We start from the raw sequence: 19,982 nt of genomic DNA, 5'->3' as shown, positions 1-19,982 counted from the left end.
AGTGCAAAATGCAAAAAGCTGGAATGGCATCTAGAGGGGCAGAGAGCACAGAGTGTCACTCTATGTGAATGGCCTGCTCCTCTACATCTCGGACCCACAAAACGGCCTGAAAGCAATTACGTAACTGCTGGAAGAGTTTTGGAGTGTTCTAGGGCTATACTTTCAACCTGGGCAAGAACAAGGCATTACTGGTGAACACTAACAGGGGAGGGACAGAGCTGGAGGGACTACCATTTAAACGGGCCAAAAACAAAGTCCGCTACCTGGGGATCCAGGTAGCCCATGATTGGACATGGATTCACAAATGGAATCTGACCAGTCTGGCAGAGGAAGTTAAAAAGACCTAGAGAGATAGGGCGCACTCTTGCTTTGGGGAGTGGGGGGGCACAAGAACCCAAGAATCCCTAAGGCAGCACTGCAAAGGAGGAAAAACCATGGGCGGTGTGCCCTGTCGAATCTTCAGCATTACCACTGGGCAGCCACAGCCGAGAGGGTGAGGGGATGGATAAGAGGGCCAAACATGGAATGGTAAGGCTGGAGGAGTCCTCCTACAAGGAAATGACTCTCCGAGCCCTTGCCACAGCAGTGCTTCCACCCCCCCCCCCCCACCCACCAAAGTATTTTTAAAAGAGCGCGCAAGGAGTAGTCAGAGATTCAAAAGAGCACGCGAGGAGTAGTCAAGAGATTCAAGAGAGCGCGCAGGGAGTAGTCAGGGATTCAAAAGAGAGCGCGCAGGGAGTAGTCGGAGATTCAAAAGAGCGCACGAGGAGTCGTCAGAGATCCAAAAGAGCACGCGAGGAGTAGTCAAGAGATTCAAGAGAGCGCGCAGGGAGTAGTCAGGGATTCAAAAGAGAGCGCGCAGGGAGTAGTCGGAGATTCAAAAGAGCGCACGAGGAGTAGTCAGAGATCGAAAAGAGCGCGCGAGGAGTAGTTAGAGATTCAAAAGAGCAAGCGAGCCTTTTCAGGAGAAAACACAAATGGTAAAAGAGATAAACACTGTGGCACTCAGGGCAGAAGGCAACAATAAGTGGGATACCAAGCTACCAACGAAGAAACAAATGTATTTGTAAATATCAGACGCACTTGCTGTTACTCTGTAAAACCTAGAAACTACCAATAAAAATACTTTTAAAAAAGGTATCTTGACAAATACATAGGATGGGAATAGAGGAATACAGACCCCAGCAGTGCAGATGGTTTTAGTTTAGACAGGCATCATGATCAAGGTTGGAGGGCCGAAGTGCCTGTTCTTGTGCAGTAATGCTCTTTGTTCCTACAGTGATGGCCCGGGACGGAGATGCTGACTTCCAACCACCGCAACCATCTTCTTTGTGCTAGGTATGACTCCAACCAGTGGAGAGTTCCTTTTCCCAATTCTGCTCTGGCTATTGGATGCCATACCATGATCAAATGTTGCTTTGATGCCAAGGGCAGTAACTTCCACCTCACCTTTGGTGTTCAGATCTTTTATCCTTGTTTGAATCAAGGCTATAATGATGAGCTGAGTGACCCTTGCAGAAACCAAACGGAGTGTCAGTGAGCAGACTATTGCTAAGTAAGTGCCACTTGATAGCATGGTGATGATCCCTCCCATCACTTTACTGGCAGTAATTGGCCAGGTGTGTCTCCAGGACATACCTGGGCAATATTCCACATTGCCAGGTAGATGTCTGTAGTAGCTGTACTGAACACCTTGGCAGGGGTATGGCATATTCTGGAGCACAAGTCTTCAGTACGATTGCCGGAATATAGTCAGGGTTCTTAGTCTTTGCAGTATCCAATGCCTTCAGCCGTTTCTGGAGATCACGCGAGGTGAATCGAATTGGCTAAAGACTGGCATCTGTGATGCTGGGGATCTCTACAGGAGACCGTGATGGATCATCCACTCTGCACTTCTGGCTGATGATGATCATTGCAAAATCTTCAGCCTTGCTGGGCTCCTCCATCATGAGGATGGGGATATTTGTGGAGTCTTCTCCACCAGCGAGCCGTTGTTGTTCACCACCATTCACAACTGGATGTGCAGGACTGCAGAGCTTGGACCCGATCAGTTGGTTGTGGGGTCACTTCGCTCGGTTCATCACCTACTGCTTATGTTGCTTGACACGCAAGTAGTCCTGCATTATACACTGGCTCTCAACCTCACCAACCTGCCCTCCGCAGGCACCATCAGTCTCTGGTAGGAGGAGTGACCACTGCATAGTCCTTGCGGAGATGAAGTCAGATGGAGGACATCCTCCATTGGTACTACCACTGTGCTAAATGGAGTAGACTTTGAACAGATCTAGCAACTGAAGACTGGGCATCTATGAGGGGTGGGCAATCATTAATAGCAGATCCACAATCTGTAATTTCAAGGCCCAGCATATCTTTCACTCTACCATTACCATGTAAGCAGGGAATCAACTCTGGTTCAAAAAAACAATGCAGGAGCAGCACCAGGCATACCTAAAAACAACATGCCAACCTGGTGAAGCTACACCACTGTCCAACAGTGGTGTAGCATAAGCAGCAAGTGATGACAGAGCTAAGCAATCCCACAAACAATGGATCAGATCAAAGCACTGCAGTCCTGCCATATCCAGAATGGTGGTGGACAATTAAACAACTCACTGATAGGAGGCTCCAAATATATTCCAACCCTCAAATGAAGAGGCTAGGAAATCAGTGCAAAAGACAATGCTAAAGCATTTGCAACAATCTTCAGACAGAAGTACCTAATGATGATCCATCTTGGCCTCCATGGAGGTCCCCAGCAACACAGATGCTAGTCTTCAACCAATTTGATTCACTCTACATGATATAAGGAACAGTTGAAGGCACTGGATACTGCAAAGTTTATGAGCCTTTACAATATGCTGGCAATAGTACTGCCAGGTATCAAATTTGCTGATGACAACAGTAGTGGGTCAGATTTCAAACAATGACGAGACAGAGTACAGGAATAAGATAGAGAATCTGGTGAACTGGTGCAAAGACAATAATCTCGCCCTCAATGTCAACAAAACAAGGGAGATTGTCATCGACTTCAGGAAGCATAGTGGAAAACATGCCCCTGTACGTCAATGGGAACGAAGCAGAAAGGGTCGAGAGCTTCAAGTCTTCTTAATTTTTTTTTAATTTTTTTTTATATATAGAGTAACCAATTCATTTTTTCCAAGGGGCAATTTAGTGTGGCCAATCCACCTAGCCTGCACATCTTTGGGCTGTGGGGGAGAAACCCACACAAACATAGGGAGAATGTGCAAACTCCACACGGACAGTGACCCAGAGCCAGGATCGAATCTGAGACCTCGGCGCCGTGAGGCAGCAAGGCTAACCCACTGCATTACCGTGCTGCCCTTGCTTTAAGTCTTTTAAAAGTGTCCAGATCACCAACAACCTGTCCTGGTCCCCCCCATGCCGACACTAGAGTTACGAAGGCCCATCAACAACTCTAGTCAAGAAAGCCCACCAACGACTCTAATTTCCCAGAAGACTAAGGAAATTTGGCATGTCACCTACGACTCTCACCAACTTCTACAGATGCACCATAGAAAGCATTCTATCTGGTTGTATCACAGCTTGGTATGGATCCTGCTCTGCCCAAGATTGCAGGAAATTACAAAAGGTTATGAATGTAGCCCAATCCATCACAAACCAGCCTCCCATCCATTGACGGTCTACAATTCCCGCTGCCTCGGAAAAGGCAGCCAGCATAATTAAGGACCCCACGCACCCCGGACATCTTCCACCTTCTTCAGTCAGGAAAAAGGTACTGAAGTTTGAGGTTACGTAACAATCGACTCATGAACAGCTTCTTCCCTACTGCCATCAGACTTTTGAATGGACCTACCTCATTAAGTTGATCTTTTCTCTACACCTTGCTATAACTAACATTATATTCTGCAGTCTCTCCTTCCTTCCCTATGTACGGTATGCATTGTTTGTACAGCATGCAAGAAACAATACTTGTCACTGTATCCCAATACATGTGACAGTAATAAATCAAATCAAATCTGCTGCCCTGGTCCTTCTAGATGTTAGCGGTTGCGAAATGTTAAGGTGCTGCCCAAGGAGTCTCGGGTTCCTGCAGTACATCTTATAGACACGCTGCTGTCACGGTTAGTCAGTGGTGCAGCTTTTGAACGTTTGTCAAAGGGGTGCCAATCAAGCAGGCTGCTGTGTCCTGGATGGGTGTCAAACGACTAGGAGTGTTGTTGGAGCTGCAGCCAGGAGAGTATTCCATTACACTCCGGACTGGTGTCTTGTAGATGGGGTTTGGGGGAGCCTGGAGGAGAGTTACATGCCACAGGATTTCTAGCCTTTAGTAAATAGATTCTAGGCAAGTATGGGAGTGAACAGTTAATGGGTGGGTGGGGGCAGTGGTGAAGGCAGGAATGAGTGGAGGTTAGCTATGATCTTATTTAATGGCAAAGCAGGCTCAAGGGGCCTACTCCTGATCCTAATTTGTATGTTCACATGTCCACTAGCTAGAACATGTCCCATTCATTCCTACTCCGTTAACCAGTCATCCAAAACAGCTGCTCCACAAGTCCTCAGCATATGCATCAGCTGTATAAAAAGCTTTTTGGAAACTCAAGCATACAATATTACCGTTTCCCCTTTATCTACCCTACCAGTTAAATCCTCAAACAGAAAACAAATTTGTTAACACAACATACTGACTCAAGAAATCATAGTGCATTTTAGAAGTGCACAAGAAGAGCATTCCAGTTCCTCTTTTGGAACCCGTAAGATGTCAGCCATCAAGTCCTGGGAATTCTGGGCCTCCTCCTTCTTCTCCTCCTCCCCCCCATTTCTGCAATATAATTAGTAGCTTAGACCAGAAGATCATAAGATATTGGAGCAGAATTAGGCCATTTGGCCCATCAGGTCTGATCCCACAGCTGATGTTTTTCACCCCCATTCTTCTGCTTTCTACATGTAATACCCTGATCCCCATATCAAGAACCTATCTATCTTGGTCATAAAGACACTTAAAACTTGGCCTCCACAGATTTCTGCAGCAATGTGCTCTAGAGTCACCACCCTCAGGCTGAAGGGTGGCATGGTAGCACAGTGGTTAGCACTGTTGATACACAGCATCGGGGTCCCAGGTTAGATTCCTGGCTTGGGTCATTCGCCCCATGTCTGCGTGTCCGGTTTCCTCCCACAAATCCCAAAAGACTTAGGTGAATTGGACATTCTGAATTCTCCCTCTGTATCTGGACAAGCGCCGGAATGTGCTCACCTGGGACATTTCAGTAACTTCATTGCAGTATTAATGTAAATACTGCTATGATCTTATTTAATGGCAAAGCAGGCTCAAGGGGCCTACTCCTGATCCTAATTTGTATGTTCACATGTCCACTAGCTAGAACATGTCCCATTCATGTAAGTCTACTTATGACAATAAAGATTATTATAAGAAATACCCCTCATCTAAGTTTGCAAGGATTGTCCCTTCAGTTTGAGTCTCTGCCTAGTGTTCTAATCTCTCTACTTGTGGAAACATGCTCTCCACATCCACTCTATCTAGGACTCTCCGTATTCTGCACGTTTCAATGAGATACCCTCCCCTCCTCATCCTTCGGAACTGATCGTATACAAACCCAGAGCCTCGTATGACAAGCCCTTCATTCCCAGGATCATTCTTGTGAACCTCCTCTGGACCTCCAAGGCCACCCTTCCTTAGACACAGGGCCAAAAACTAATATACCAAATGGGATCGGACCAGAGTCTTATACAACCTCATCAGTACACCCCTGCATTCCAGCTGTCAAAATGGATGTCAACATTACATTTGCCTTCCTAACGGCCAACAGAACCTGCATGTTAACCACAAGAGAATTCAGAGAAGTCCCTTTGCGCTTGCAATTTGAGAAGCCGTTCCCCATTTAGAAAATAGTCTATGACTCTATTCTTTCCACTATAGTGTAATTTCATACTTTCCCACATTGTATTTCTTCTGCCACTTTGTTGCTCCCTCCTAGCCTGTCCCAAGTTCTTCTTCGCCTCCCCGCTTCCTCAACACTACCGGTCCCTCTACATATCTTTTAAGCTCAGCAACAGTGCCCTCAGTTCCTTCTTCCAGATCATTAATGTACATCATGAATAGTTGTGGTCCCAACACTGACCCCTGCGGAACACCACTGGTCACCTACTGCCATCCTGAAAAATACCTTTATCCCTGCTCTCTGCCAGTCAGCCAATCCTCTATCCATGTTAGTACCTCGCCCCCAACACAATGGGCTCTTATCAACACAATGATTTTATCTTACTTAGCAGCCTCCAGTACGGCACCTTGTCAAAGGCCCTAGAGCAGGCAATATACATGTTCAAAGTCCTCTGCAACATTCTCCAAACAACTTCTGTCTCTGCATTCAAGGAGCAATGCTTAATTAGTTATACACTGTAAAGGCACAAAATAGTTTTTTAATATTATTTTCCAATTTACTTTTTCCTCCACCTAACAACTTTTCTCAGTCTTTACTGGGTTCTAAAATTCTTGAAATCTTCTGGCCTACTACCAGTCTTCACAAGATTACTTAAGATTGCAGAATACTGCAATCCTTGTACACAAACCAAAGTCAGCATGCAGGTACAGCAAGTAATCAAGTCAGCAGACAAAATGTTAGCCTAATTGAAAAAGAGGTTTAGCATTAAAGTAGGAATTGTGGCTAGAACTAAATAACACATTGGTGACACAACATAAAGTACGGTGCACTGTTTTGGTCACCTTACTCAAGTGGGTGGATGGGGAGAACTGCATTGGAGGCAGTTCAGAGAAGACTCACTAGGCTGAATGGGTTGTCTTTATGAAGAAAGGCTCAACCTATACTCATTGAAGTTTAGAATAATCAGAGGTGATCTTAAAGGCCCGTGGGAGAATGTAGAACTAAGGGACAGTGTCAGAATAACAGATCACCCATTTAAAACAGATGAAGGATTGCTTCTTGGAGAGTCATTAGTGTTTGGAATTATCTAGTGGGTCTGGATGGACAGATTTTAGCAAGAGAGTCATGGTTTATGGTCAGGCAGCAAAATGAGGCAAGGCTACATCAGGTCAGCATGATATTATTGATAGACAGAGCTGATCAAGGGGCTGAATGGCCTACACCCACTCCCAATTCTTAGGTTGTTGAGAAGGTGGTAGTATACTAGTATGTTGCTAGACCAGTAATCCACAGACTCAGGGCAATCTCTGGGGGCCAGGGTTCAAATCCCACCATGGCAGATGGTGACATTTGAATAAAAATGACCACACCACTAGTGTAGCAACCCATCTAGTTCACTCAAGGAAAGAATTGAACTAAGGGAAGGAAATCTGCCATCCTTGGGTCTGACCTACATGCAACTCCAGATCCACAGCAGTGCTCGACTCTGAAATGGCCCTGCATCACCACCTCGTCCTGCTTTCCAAATTTCCACAACAAACAGACTGTTGGGCAGCACGGTGGCGCAGTGATAGCACCTGCAGTCTCACAGCACCGAGGTCCCAGATTTGAGCATTACTAACTCGTCCTGCTTTCCAAATTTCCATAACAAACCAACTGTTGGGCAGCAGTGGCAGCACTGCAGACTCACGGCGCCGAGGTCCCAGGTTCGATCCCGGCTCTGGGTCACTGTCCGTGTGGGGTTTGCACACATTCCCCCAGTGTTTGCGTGGGTTTCGCCCCCACAACCCAAAAGATGTGCAAAGTAGGTGGATTGAACACACTAAATTGCCCCTTAATTGGAAAAAATGAATTGGGTACTCGAAATTCATTTAAAAAAATAAACCGACTGTTCATGCGATTCAGATGTACATTGGCCTCAAATGTGGTTCTGTTGAGGGTTGTCCCAATGGTACAGTGCCCTCTTTCTTCAAGTGCCACATGAATCAAAATCCATTTCCCCCCAGGATCTTAAAGTCTTTCCTTTTTTCTGTATTTAAAAAATATTTTTGCCTGTACCTTCACTATATACTATTAGTCCTGAACTGTCACTTTGTCCCATGGTGCTCAACTTTACCCAAATCAATACTCTAAAACTCAATTGCTTCAACATTTCTTATAGGGTGGGATTCTCTGGTCTCTTGACGCTAAAATCGCATTTGCCGATTTGGCCGGAGAACGGCCAAAGGGGGCACTATTTTGCAGGACGTGTCTGCGCCGCTGAGGGCTGCTGCCGTGCGCATGCACAGACCCAGTAATTCTTCAGCCGTATCGGCAGCTAGAGCTGAGTGCGTGCCTGCTAGTTCCCCACTAGACCGAGGATCGGTGGCCGTTTTTTCTAGTTGTAAACACTACCGTTCCCACGCCTGCGTCAAGTCTCCAAATCAGAGAATCCAGCCCTAGATTTCGAAATTTCCTTTTCTCAATAGTTACATGATTTGGTAGTCATTGATCGCAACCATGAAGAAAATGGCACCCATCCCAACAGAATTCAGTACCCCATGAATTGAAATCCCTTCTTTCTACAGCAGTGAAGTCATGTGTTTAATTCTCGAATCTGCTTGACCCTATCACGATTGGTGTAGCAATCCAGAGTTTGAGCCCCCCCCCCCCCCCCCCCCCCCACGGATGCAACGTTTCCGGTAGCGCGAGTGACCTTCCCGGTAGCGCAAGTGACCCACGACATTGGGAGAGAGGTAGGTAATCTCCAGTCATGAAGAAATGTCTAACTTTGACATTAGATGGGCAACACAACCTTTAGATCTCCACTGCCTGGTTCTCTGACCATACTGTTCCCCATCACTGCCACATTTTTCATTCCACTTAAACAGCCTGAGTTTTCCTTTCCATCCTACAGTTCCTGTTCTCATCCACATTATGTAGCAAGTACCTTGCACTTACAAGTACAAGTCAAGGACCCAGGCTCCTCTTATCATGACACGACATCCTGCTACTTGACTCACAGGTACACCCCTCCTTATCCTTGCCCATTGTTAAAGTTCTATCTAAACCAAGGAGTCAGACTGCCTTCGGAAATAAATTTTGTACTGCAGTGGAGCTAGCTGCACAAGAACAAACCAAGCAGCCTTTACTTAAAAAATAAAGTAGCTACCTACAAATCAGCAGTCCTTAGAAGTTAGTCAAGGCCCTTGGTAAGGAATTTAATTATGTTCTGAATCTATTAATTTCTACAGCTCACAAATTAAGGGCAGATTCAATTCAAAGCCCAAATCAAAATCTCAATTTATTTTTTTATTAGGCCATAGTATAGGAGAATGGACTTACTTGGTTGCATTGATATCCTTCTTTGCACCATGTAATGCCAGCACCAGCTCTTCCTTTTCTTTGTGTAGAGCAGAAACTTGATCCTCGAGGGATTTGATGTTTACCTGAACAAGACCAGAAATACTTCAATTCCACAAATATTTTCAAACAGGAAGATTTAATATAAAATAGCAATTCTACAAGAATTTTGTTTTGTGAGATTTAAATTTTGCATCCAAATATGAACATTGCTTCGTATCTCCCTTACCTGATACAGCGAGTGCACAGGTTCCATTTCACAGTCACCCTGAGACATTTTCCTGGCCAGTGCCTCTTTAAGCGCGAGCACTTTATTCAGTTCCATCAACTCTTTAGACATCTGTGCATGCCTCAGTGCATGACAGGCTGTGAAAGGATCAGAGTTCCTCTTTTCAGTTAAGCTGCTATTCTCCTGTTGAACAAAGCCTTCTTGAAGTTATTGAATGTACTGCTGCAGGCTTACTCGAAAATTAGTGACTTCACAGATTGGCAATGTATTGCTTATTTGAAGCGGTGTAAAAGTATAGACCTCAAAACTAGAATTACTACAAATGTTGTCTCTACTTGCAAGGTGTCTCAGCATGTAGTTTATGACTAACACACCAAGGCACAAATTGCCACAAACTATGTTTGCATTTTTCATGGGAACGGTCGAAGACGAATTGGCTACATTTCCAAAGTAATTAAGTACATGCCAAGTACTGGTATGTAATGACAAAATGGAAATCAATGTGAACCTTTTCTCAAAACAAAAACAGAGGAATTAAAAACATTTATTTATAGTATATAGAAAATAGGGTCACTTACATCTACACTTTGTTCCCCTTCATGCTGTAGGTCAATTCCCTCCATCTCGGGTAGTATTTTTGTGCACTCATTCTAAAACAGCAGAATTAAAAACAAATGCTGAGACTCTAGAGATGACGTGTCCTGGTTCTAAAGATTTAAGCCCATGCTTAGTTTTCATGCATCCTGAACAAACAATATTCTTTGAATATTTAAAAATCAACTTCCAAAGTTTAATTTGGAGGTACTTTCCTCCTAGAACAACGTTTTTCCCCTAAATAGGGCACAAAGTCAGGGTACAGTATCTTGGTTGCTGACAGTATTAAAGTTAATTTTTGGATACCAAATACAGTAGCCTCTTGGTCTCACCTTCACTTTCCTGCCCGTTCTCCATAACCCTTCAACCCATTACTAAATTTTATTTTATTTTTTAAAAACACGGTCTGGACCTTACTTCTGTTGTGGGCAAAATCTTGGAAAGGTTTATAAGAGATAGGATGTATAATCATCTGGAAAGGAATAATTTGATTAGAGATAGTCAACACGGTGTTGCGAAGGGTAGGTCGTGCCTCACAAACCTCAGAGTTCTTTGAGAAGGTAACCAAACAGGTGGATGAGGGTAAAGCAGTTGATGTGGTGTATATGGATTTCAGTAAAGCGTTTGATAAGGTTGCCCACGGTAGGCTACTGCAGAAAATATGGAGGCATGGGATTCAGGGTGATTTAGCAGTTTGGATCAGAAATTGGCTAGCTGGAAGACGACAAAGGGTGGTGGTTGATGGGAAATGTTCAGACTGGAGTCCAGTTACTAGTGGTGTACCACAAGGATCTGTTTTGGGGCCACTGCTGTTTGTCATTTTTATAAATGACCTGGAGGAGGGCGTAGAAGGATGGGTGAGTAAATTTGCAGATGACACTAAAGTCGGTGGAGTTGTGGACAGTGCGGACGGATGTTACAAGTTACAGAGGGCCATAGTTAAGCTGCAGCACTGGGCTGAGAGGTGGCAAATGGAGTTTAATGCAGAAAAGTGTGAGGTGATTCATTTTGGAAGGAACAACAGGAAGACTGAGTACTGGACTAATGGTAAGATTCTTGGCAGTGTGGATGAGCAGAGAGATCTCGGTGTCCATGTACATAGATCCCTGAAAGTTGCGAGGTTTGTTAAGAAGGCATATGGTGTGTTAGCCCTTATTGGTAGAGGGATTGAGTTTCGGAGCCATGAGGTCATGTTGCAGCTGTACAAAACACTGGTGCGGCCGCATTTGGAGTATTGCGTGCAATTCTGGTCGCCGCATTATAGGAAGGATGTGGAAGTATTGGAAATGGTGCAGAGGAGATTTACCAGAATGTTGCCTGGTATGGAGGGAAGATCTTAGGAGGAAAGGCTGAGGGACTTGAGGCTGTTTTTGTTAGAGAGAAGAAGGTTAAGAGGTGACTTAATTGAGGCATACAAGATGATCAGAGGATTGGATAGGGTAGACAGAGAGAGCCTTTTTCCTCGGATGGTGATGTGTAGCACGAGGGGACATAGCTTTAAATTGAGGGGCGATAGATACAAGACAGATGTCAGAGGTAGGTTCTTTACTCAGAGAGTAGTAAGGGCGTGGAATGCCCTGCCTGCAACAGTAGTAGACTCGCCAACAGCAAGGGCATTCAAATGGTCATTGGATAGATATATGGACGATAAGGGAATAGTGTAGATGGGCTTTAGAGTGGTGTCACAGGTCGGCGCAACATCGAGGGCCGAAGGGCCTGTACTGCACTGTAATGTTCTATGTTCTATGACTGTCTCGCCATCTGCCGCACTCTTGGAGGGGTAGTAAATTTCACAGATTCATGACCCTTTGAGAGAAAAGTAATATCTTCATCAGTTTTAAATCTGCTACACCTTATTTTAAAACTACGACTTCTCGTTTTAGATTGTCCCACAAGAGGAGGAAGCATATGCTACGTCTACTTTGTCAATACCTTAATCTTTAGATCCCCTCTCTAGAGTATAGACCTAAACTGCTCAAACGCTTCAGAAGACAAACCCTTTCATCTCTAGAATCAATCCAGAGAACCTCCTTTAACTGCCTCCAATGCAACTACATCGCTCCTCAAATAAGGCAACCAAAACTGTACAGTCCTCCAGGTGTGGTCTCCCCAATGCCTTGTACAGGTGCAGCAAGCACTTCCCTGCTAGCCATATTTTTTTACTCTATTCCTTTAGCCATAAAGGCCAAATTCCATTTGCCTCCTTATTACCGGCAAGCTAGATTTATGAGATTCATGCACGAGGACACGCAGATCCCTCTGCACTAGAGCATTTTGAAGTTTTAGATAATAAGTTGTCTTTCCAACCAAAATGGTTAACCTTACATTTATCCACATTAAACTCCCTTCTAACAATTTTTGGCCCACTCAACTCACCCATCCGCAGTATTTCTCCATTTAAGTTAATAGAAAATAGTGAGCAGCCCATGTATTCTCCAGGACAAATTCAGAGAAATAAAAAGAGAGAAAAAAAATTAAGTAGCAAAATATTCTCTTTTTTGTAGCACATTGGCTAGCACTGTTGCTTCACAGCACCATGGTCCCAGGTTCGATTCCCGCTTGGGTCTGTGCGGAGTCTGCACATTCTCGTAGTGGCTGCGTCTGTTTCCTCTGGGTTCCTCCCACATGTCCCGAAAGAAGTGTTTGTTAGGTGAATTGGACATTCTGAATTCTCCCTCAATGTACCCGAACCGGCACCGGAATGTGGCGAGTAGGGGATTTGCATAGTAACTTCATTGCAGTGTTAATGTAAGCCTACTTGTGACACTAATACAGATTATGATTATAAAATCCACTTTCCTCCTGTTCCCCATACCCCTTGAACTCTTTTTAAAAAAAAAAAAATCAGAAATATATCTATCAAGAGAAAAATAAATAAAAGTACTTCATTTGGGCGATTCCTAAATGTATCAAAGCGTCAGCAATGGGTTTCTAGCCAGGAATCCTGCTAATAAGTAGGCTTACATTAACAATGCAATGAAGTTACTGTGAAAATCCCCTAGTCACCACACTCTGGAGCCTGTTGGTACACAGGGAGAATTCAGAATGTCCAAATCACTTAACAGGCAAAAATTGGGGGACTTGTGGGAGGAAACCCATGCAGACAGTGACACAAGCAGGAATTGAACCCGGGTCCCTGGCGTTGTAAAGCAACAGTACTAACCACTGTGCTACCGTTTGAGACCAGGAAGAGATCAGCCATGATCTGTTTGAATTGCAAAGCAGGTTCGAAGGGCTGAATTACCTACTTCTGCTCCTAATTCCTATGTTCTTATGTTGACAGGCATGAATTTAACAAATTACAAATTTCCAAATTCAGGTCAACTGTTTAATCTAGTGTATGGTAATTCCGAGGCAGCATTAGATATTCTGCCCAACATTAAAACCATAACCACAAGAAAAAGGCATTGTGAAAAAGTTCACATGGTTCAATACGCAGAATGAGCCCTTTATCCACCAGATCAAAGTCTTGGGGTTTGGGAGAGGAGTGGGTGGGATAAAGGAGGAAAGTAGTTATGCATGTGTAGGATTTCTTTTCACAGCAAGCCCATATTCAAAAATGTCAGCAGGAATGTGCAGCAGGGCAGATGAGTGGCGATATCTGGCCCTGGAATTGCAAATATTAGTACAGGCAGCAGAATCCAATTGGATTTCCTTAAAATATTTTTCTTTCTCCCCCACCTCGTTATTTTGGGAAAGTACTTTATTTTCATAAATCATCTTGTTAGAGCAGCATATTTCAGTGGTGTGAAAGGAATGGTGTATAATTCAACCTATGCGCTTTCATCTGCCAGCTTATTGATGCCGAAAATGTGCTATGCTGGGACAAACAAGCCCCAGAGCTGTAATTGCAGCTGTCACTGGGTGGATCAGACACCTTCCCTCCCCTGAATTGGAAGCCTCACTGACTGCCCACCTGCCGCAGCACTCAGAAACTGGAGATCGGCTTCCAAGTGTCATGGTACCTCCTACAAAGTGGCATGGCTTCCACCTGGCACAGTACTTCCTACAAACATGACAAGGACTCTGCCAAATGCATATATACAAACTGACATCAGCAGCCATCTTTCATTGATAAGGAGACTTGCAAAACCTGCACACAATTGCAGGCGCTGTACAAGTGTATGTTAAAACTCCCATTAAATTATTAGTGGACCAAACAAGCCAGTGATGTGCAGTCTAGAATTAAAATATTCAAAAAGATTGTAAATCCAGTTATCCATTTTAGCAAATGCGGTGAAGGTCACGCAAAAGGCATTGTTTTTAATTTTAGATGTGCTGAAACTACTAGCTCTTGCAGTGAATTTTATCTAGCAAATCATTCATCACCGAAACAGCCAAATCAAGATTCCTCCAATCAATTAGTTTGCATTTTTCAACCTCCATACTTCACACAAATGATACCACTCACCTGCATATTAGAAATGATCTGCTGCAGACTACGAAGGATGCGGATTTGGTCACTCATTTCTTCGTTTGTTGAAATTTCCATTAATTTGTCCAAATCCAACGTGCACCTATTAGTTAATAACCAAATATGTACAAGAAAGATTGTACTCAAAACAGGACTACCATAGTCAGTGGTCAAGAGTCACATCCAGTAGTATAACACTCCCAAGCACAAGTTGGGATTTTATAAGACACTTTTTTGAGTCACCATAACAAAATAGAAAGCACTTTACTCCCAAACGCCACACACAAAGCATTTTACTCCCAAACACCAAGTTTCATAAAATAAATTGTGGGATTGGCATCAAAACTAAGGGATGAACATCTCCCCATCGCGGATGCCAGATTGTACGCAGTATAATACTGCGAAGTTCCTTCTGATCTTATTTTAATTTTTTCTTTTAGTCGATTTGTTTTTCAGTCCATTATCTATTTATCAGTGCAATATCTTCTATCTTGATGCCTTTCTCCTTATGATGATTTGTATCATCTATCTCTGCACGCTATTTGGATTCGCCCAATTCCGACCTCTAACTTCTACCCTTACAAGTTCAATAGTCAAAATCTTCACAAGATGGAAATAGCCATAGAAAATATTGCATGCAAAAACAAAAAACAGAGTATATATATATATATATATATATCTGGCAGTTTGAGGAGGAAGGGAAGGTGTTCCTTTCCACCCTGTAGGAATCAGTTCTTGCTCTACAAGGAAATGAGCTAGTGGTTTGGTGACTATCTATGGTTATGGTCTGTTTCAGTCCCAAGGTTTAAAATAGTATACAAACTGGTGGCAAAGTTAATAAATATTAGCAAGAAAAAAAAAAAAAGTGAAGAAGAAATTATTTAAAATACATAAAAAGGTTGTCAGGACAGGTGACATGCCAAAGCTGCAGCAAGTAGGAGCTCCTGGATGCCAGTGTGATGCAGGGCAAATATGTCTGCTCAGTCAGTTGAGCTATAGACACTGCCACATGCCAGGGAGATGCAAAGTTACCTGGATGCATTGTACCAGGAGATGGTCACACCACTTAGGATAGGGTCAGACAAGAGCAAGACTGTGAATGAGGCAGATAAGAGGATCCAGAGGGCGGGAGCCTAATGTCCAATAAGTTTGAAGTGCTCTCAGCTGCATGGGGCTCCAGAGTGGGCGAGCAAACCAACTGTGACACAGGAACATCAAATGCGAGAAGCAAAAAGAGGATTGTAGTGGTGGTAGGGGGACTGACACAACAAAGTGAAGAGCTAGGCACGAATTTCAAAAACAGAATCTAAAACTAACAGGGTTATTGCCAGAACTGTGTGCAAATTGGCATAGGGTACATAAAATTATAATAAGTGGCCCAGAGACTGATGTGGGTGAAGTGGCCTCCAGCTCATGTGATCACACTACTCATGCCCTCTGCCATGCTATACCCCACATCCCCTAGGCCACAAATGCCAGACTACATTCCTCCCATCCAAACTATGGCATTCCACCCATCTTCATCACCCTTAATGTCCCCATGCCAAGCTGCTGTGGTACTTCCATGCCCATTGACCCACAAAACATCATGAACCAAACAGCAACAAAGTCTGAAGAATTATAGACTTGAAACTACTCTCTCCACAGATCCTGCCAGACCTGCTGTGTCTTTCCAGTATTTTCTTTTTATTTCCGATTTAGCACGCACAATATTTTGCATTAATACTACCCAAATTCATTAATTCAGTTACCCCTTTAGTTGGAAAAAAAGTAATTTCATTCAATCATTCAAACCGCAAATCCTTGAAACATTTCAACATGGAGACAAACAAAGTTATGTGACCAGAGAGCCAGGAACATTTTTTTTTTTTTTTGAGGCAAAGCTATTTAATGAAGAGTAATATAATTTTGTGCTCTTCGCCCAAGCCTCATTATGCATACTTGGCTGTGAGCCCAGACATCCATTACTCTTGTTGAAATAGCTGCATCCCAGTTAAGATTGCTCGATTGACAGCTCTGGCTCTCCGATCTCAGCAGTTTATGGTTTCTGTTCTTGATACTTTAACAGCCAACTGAGATATTTTCGATCCCAGGATTTCAACAATTGATTGTTGTTGCCTGTCAAATCAAGCCAAATTGTGTGAGACTCGGGGTTCTTTTAATGACTCGTGAATCAGCTCATTGCATGCAAAAGCCAAAAACCTGAGAGACTCAGGCAACGAGATTCTCGCAGGCACTCTTGGAATAAGCTGACTGAGACAAAATGAGGAGTGAGGAGCCAGGGACCACCAAGGACAAAAACCTAATTTCTTTTTACAAATGTCAACGGCAAAACCATTTGTCTCGTAGCCTTAAGCAAAAGAGGCAATTTGGAAAGGCTACAGACAATTTCCCTTTAAAAAACATGATTTGGATGAAGATGGTTGGGGCGTTAAAAGAAATTTAAAGCTTAACAGTCACTCTTTCAAAACCTGTGGATAAAAGGCAAGGCTAGCAAAGAAGCGTCTTTTCACACTAGCCATCTGGTAGCAAAACATGAGAAACCTTCATCGCTGGCGAAGTTATCAAAGAGGCTATGGCAGTTCCTAGCGATACTGTTAAAGACTTGAATGGAAATCATGTCAGCTATCAAGAGCATGCCACTTGGACAACAGTAGCTAGAGGGGTAGAATTGTTGTCCCAAGATGTGCCTCAGGAAATACACCAAGACTCAGATTGAGAATGTTTCTCACAGATTAGCAGACATGATGGATACGGCCGATTGGTATTATTGAGCCTTTGAATGTCACGTGAACAAAACCAAAAGGAGGATCTCACCCCTTTGCCACACAAATGAGAACAAGAGGCAAGGAAGTCTACAACAATTTTTTTTTTTTTTTTTTTAAATAATTAAAAAAAGATGTGACTAAGAACAATATTCTGATCAAGAAACTGGTTTCAATCACAACCAATGGTACAGTCAATATAGGCTTCGTTGCCTTTTGCAGAAATGATCTCGCGTTTAGCAGATTGATCCAGAAATCCCCTCAATTACTACTGTTAGAACACAATTTACAGTGCAGAAGGAGGCCATTTGGCCTATCGAGTCTGCACCGGCCCATGGAAAGATCATCCTACTTGAGCCGACCCTATCCCCGTAACCCCATCTAACCTTTTTGTACACGAAGGGCAATTTATCATGGCAAATCCACCTAGCCTGCACATCTTTGGACTGTGGGAGGAAACCAGAGCACCCAGAGGAAACCCAGGCAGACACTGGGGAAACGTGCGGACTCCGCATAGAGACCCAGTCAGGTATTGAACCAAAGACCCTAGAGCTGTGAAGCAACTGTGCTACCATACCACCCAGTGCTATCAAGTGCAACAAACAGGATTCTCATGTAAGGCCAGTTGTCATCGTCAAGTGAACTCAATTCATGCCAGAGCTCCGTAACATCCTTGCCCAAATAGTTACTGGAGGAGCTTTATGCCACCTATGGTTAACTAATCCTTCCTGCAGATGTGAGGTGGTTAAGTCAAGGAAACATCCTCCAGAGATTTTTAGATCTGCTCCTTGATCATTAGCATTGCACTGATCATGTGACAAGTCTCTGCCCCTCCCTTTCAGTAAAACAGGAATATGTGGAGGAGTTGGGGAAATGATCAGGATTCAAGTCTTTTAAAGAGGGCAGGAGCAGGTATAGTCCAGAGGCATTTTGCATACGGGGGAGCAGAGCAATGACATAGGACAAAATTACTGGAACAGGGACCTGTGCCAATACCACGACTAGCAGGGGGTACCTGCAACAAACCCCCCCCCCCCCCCCAAAAAAAAAGGTAACCATTAACATGGAACTGCCATGGGCAGAATGGTAGCGCAGTGATTAGCACTGCTGCCTCACGGCACTGAGGTCCCAGGTTCGATCCCAGCTCTGGGTCACAGTCCGTGTGGAGTTTATACCTTCCCCGTATTTGCATGGGTTTCACCCCAATAACCCAATGATGTGGTTTGGCCACACTAAATTGCCCCTTAATTGGAAAAAAAAATGAGTACTACATGGAAATGCCACTATTAGTAGTCTTCATTCTGTAGTCTTCATTCTATGTAAACCAGTCAACAAAAATGTTATTGTAATTCTGATGAGCTGGACCTGAATGCGCCTTGCATGTAAGATTTTAGATATTCATAAAATGTCATCGCGCTAAACAGAAAATGTGGCAGATACATACGCATCATGTTGAGAGAGTTCACTCAGCTTACACATCAATTTCTCATTCATCTGTTCAGTCTGCATTAAAAAAAGTTAGAAAAGCTTATACTGTAATTATCTGCCATGAATATGTGAGCACACAAAGTTCATTACCCTCAAATTATATGATGATTTATGGCCTCTCCAACTTAATTCTTGTAGACCCTCAAAATTAAAGGCCACATACTACAAAACATCTACACAAACATTTGAGAAAAAGGGAGGAAGAGAGATTGAAACAGAAAATAAAAACTCAAGTAGCAGCACGCATAAACACCACAAGTCATCTTCATACTGAAGGAGAAAATCTTTTAATGTCACTATGAGAAATGAGTTGAAAGACATACTTCTGGTCACCGTACAAGAGGAAAAAGAAAATCACTTGGTCACCGTACAGGAGGAAAAAGAAAATTAACAGCATAGTATTTATAATATTTATAAAAAGAGAAATGCTAGCTGGAAATCTTACCATTATGACCCTTTCACACATCTGAGTTGTCTGGCCAACTGCATCGCGAAGTTCTTTACTCAGATTTTCTACTTCTTCCCGTTGCAATCTTGCTGTCTCCATTACAGATTGGACATTCTCGGATTTATCTGCCCTATTGAAGGGATAGTACACACAAGTAGCAAATCAGACAGGTATTTTTTTTTAAATTCTGCTTGAAGTTGGCAGGAATACAATTGTATTTTTCCCTGATGCAAGAACTGCTCTTCCATTGCAAAATGATTTAATTTTAATTTGATTACTAGCATAGCGCCAAAGCCAAATGTTCCTTTATGGCAATGTTTTGAACTTGGGATTTTAAAAAAAAAATACATGTTTCAGAAGAAAAGCATAACACTTCTCCAATGCAAAATGGTAATTTGACAATCCTAGACAGCAGAGTATTGCACATTGAGCCACAAGCAACTTGTCTTTAATTAGGTCTTAAAAGGAGCAAATAATTTAGGAGGCACCTAAATCAAGTACCAGAAATCTTAAACTGAGGGTATCGCACAAACATTCCTCGCCGAAGTCTTACAACACCAGGTTAAAGTTCAACAGGTTTGTTTCGAATCACTAGCTTTCAGAGCTCAGCTCCTTCCTCAGGTGAATGAAGAGGTGGGTTCCATTCTAAGCCAGATGGATTGGGGGAGGGGGGAAAAAAAAGAGAAGAGAAAGAGGTGCAAATGTAATGAGACATGAATCCAAGGTCCTGGTTGAGGCCGTACTCATGTGTGAGGAACTTGGCTACAAATTTCTGCTCGGCGATTCTGTAATGTCACGCGTCCTAAAGGCCGCCTTGGAGAAC

The 19,982-nt window shown here is 43.4% G+C and overlaps 1 protein-coding gene across 1 annotated transcript in view; it reads right to left on the bottom strand.

Moving 5' to 3' along the window:
* Nucleotides 1–19,982, bottom strand: part of kif4 (kinesin family member 4) — a 103,467-nt gene that overhangs the window by 60,832 nt on the left and 22,653 nt on the right. Inside the window, exons 11-16 of the mRNA XM_072505515.1 lie at nt 19,157–19,289; nt 18,668–18,726; nt 14,456–14,561; nt 10,029–10,100; nt 9,451–9,633; nt 9,204–9,307 (exon numbers count right to left, since the gene is read on the bottom strand). Of these exons, the coding sequence (XP_072361616.1) occupies nt 9,204–9,307; nt 9,451–9,633; nt 10,029–10,100; nt 14,456–14,561; nt 18,668–18,726; nt 19,157–19,289 (657 nt within the window). The remainder of the gene's footprint in view (nt 1–9,203; nt 9,308–9,450; nt 9,634–10,028; nt 10,101–14,455; nt 14,562–18,667; nt 18,727–19,156; nt 19,290–19,982) is intronic.

Source organism: Scyliorhinus torazame, chromosome 5 (genome assembly GCF_047496885.1).
Source record: "Scyliorhinus torazame isolate Kashiwa2021f chromosome 5, sScyTor2.1, whole genome shotgun sequence".
In the NCBI taxonomy this organism is placed as follows: Eukaryota; Metazoa; Chordata; class Chondrichthyes; order Carcharhiniformes; family Scyliorhinidae; genus Scyliorhinus; species Scyliorhinus torazame.
Note: the sequence above shows the minus strand (reverse complement) of the source record. Positions and strands in the feature narration are given on the sequence as shown.